We start from the raw sequence: 2,211 nt of genomic DNA, 5'->3' as shown, positions 1-2,211 counted from the left end.
CATAGCTAGTTGTATATTTCTATTTTGGTATTTGTAAAACTTGCTTTGGTTGACCATATGAAAAGAAATATTTGACTAACGGACGTTGTGGTAATGCGTGGACAACAATACGTGGACGAGAGAGACTATTAAAGATGTGAAGCAAGGGAATAGTGATCGACCACCCTAAAATTGATAATATCTATTCCATGCATTTTTACAATCTAACATAATCTCTATTTTAACATTAATCAAGATTTCAGATCTTTTCATTACACCTTTAGATGGTTTAATGTCCACATCCCACGACGCCATAGCCTATATATTCTCACCTGCCTCCACATCAAACACTTGTTAATTCATTTTTCATCTCAACTCTCAACTCCCTCTTTCTCTCTTCAAAATAATATCTCACCGAAACCACCCAAAACAGATCACAAATTTCATCTCCGCCGGCCGGCTACGAACATGCAGTCCAGCTCCATAGTCGATGCATCACCGAGCTTCAACACACATTCTTCTAACAACCTCACGGATATTGCAGATAGAGTTGTCCAAGAATTACTTCGAACCGACAATGGATTCGGCGACGATATCTTCGATTTCGGTGTTGATGATAATCGGGCGAATACTCGCGAACATGACGGCGTAATGACTAATACTCCTACCGGAAACTTGAAGGAAAATGAGGAAGACGCTCCCAACGAAGATGAAATAGAGTTCGAGTTCCCTGTTGTTTGTAGAGACTCTAATCTGTTTCCGGTTTCAACTGTCGACAATCAGATCTCGCGGAGCTATCCGCTATTCGATAGAAGTTTATTGTTAGACGTCGATCCTAATTCCAGTAACGGTGTTGATACTTCGGGGACTGATCCTAAGCCGTCTCCGGCGGCGCGGCATTCTCTGATGATGCTTTTCAGAGAAGATCTCTCGGCGTCGTCTTCCTCGTCAGAGGCGGATGATCTGGACAGAATTTCGCCGGGAACGTACTGCGTCTGGAACCCGAAACCTGAATCGCATGGAAAGCATAAGAAGAGCAATTCCATATCGTTTGATAATAATTCGAAGAGGTGGAAGGTTCGAGATCTACTCAAGCGAAGCTACAGTGACGACAACTATTCAGCCGGCAAGGTTGTCATTTTCACTCCTCCGATTGCAACGAAGCAGAAGATGAACAACGAAAAGGTAAAGAAGACTGAGAAAACTGCTAAATTAACTTCTGCCGTCGACGGCGGTGGAATATATAGTAAGACGGAATCTAATACTCCGGTGCATAAAGCGAAAGCTGGAGGTAACCGTCTTCCGCCGTACCTTCCCTACCGGCCAGATCAGCAAGGTCTATATGCCAATTTCACCGGATCAAGCAGGAATTTTTATCGCTACTAAAACGTATGATTACATTAATTTATATATTCTTAATTTTTTTTTTTCATGAAACTTTACATCTCTTACGTTAATTAGGTTTTGCAGTTATGACATTCTGACTGTAAATCTCCTGTTAGTATGTATGTGTGAGGGGATTTATTAGGCTAGAACCGAACTGTCGAGTTTGAATATTATTTATCGGTGTTTCGAATTATCTAAAACCTATTATTGTAAATTGTAACTGTGCATTTTGAACTATTCATTATTCTTTTTAAATATTTTTTTGAACTTTAATTTAAATGTATGATTAAGGCTCCCCTTTTGGTGCTTGTGACAAAGTAAGGTTACACGATATTGTGGCTGAGATGGACTATGGTGAACTCGGCACCACTCTAGTTTATTATATTCAGTCTAGAAAAAATAGGGGAAAACATTCAAAAGCTAGTAGCCGAAAGTTGTTTGAAATTGTATGTATGGTCCATGTGGTTTGTTGAAATTAACACCTTTAGTCTACAATATTCTTTTCTTGTACTCGTGGTATCTTAATTATCCAAACCTACCTAATACGGTTTGTCCTTCACCTTATTTGTTGTTAAGGTGGAATGGTTAAGATAAGACCCCTCTTCTGCCACGTGTATCTGAATATTCTGGTCTTTTCAAGCAACCCTTTTATTTCTCACTTCAGTTCAATCACACACATCTATAAAATTGGCAAAACAAGAACACACACAAAGAGGAAGCATACACAAAAACACTAAGCATACAAAAAGACACTAAGCAAAAACAAAGGTTTAAGAACCTACGACTACTAAACTACCGACAAGAAACGGAATTGCAACAAATGCACATAATTGGCTATACATGAAC

At 39.3% G+C, this 2,211-nt stretch overlaps 1 protein-coding gene across 1 annotated transcript; it reads left to right on the top strand.

Annotated features, from left to right (window-relative positions):
- The first annotated feature begins 301 nt into the window (after nt 1-301).
- LOC145048634 (uncharacterized) lies at nt 302-1,620 on the top strand. The gene has a single exon (XM_078997180.1). It carries the CDS (start codon nt 448-450, stop codon nt 1,363-1,365), a length of 918 nt encoding a protein of 305 aa, XP_078853306.1. The 5' UTR covers nt 302-447; the 3' UTR covers nt 1,366-1,620.
- Nucleotides 1,621-2,211: the final 591 nt, after the last annotated feature.

Source organism: Lactuca saligna, chromosome 1 (genome assembly GCF_052625555.1).
Source record: "Lactuca saligna cultivar CGN05327 chromosome 1, ASM5262555v1, whole genome shotgun sequence".
Taxonomy (NCBI): domain Eukaryota; kingdom Viridiplantae; phylum Streptophyta; class Magnoliopsida; order Asterales; family Asteraceae; genus Lactuca; species Lactuca saligna.
This window is presented reverse-complemented; position numbering and strand designations above follow the sequence as displayed.

Bases quoted from the DNA above. Each gene is read 5' to 3' on its own strand.
- LOC145048634 (XM_078997180.1), top strand. From the start codon at position 448: ATGCAGTCCAGCTCCATAGTCGATGCATCACCGAGCTTCAACACACAT.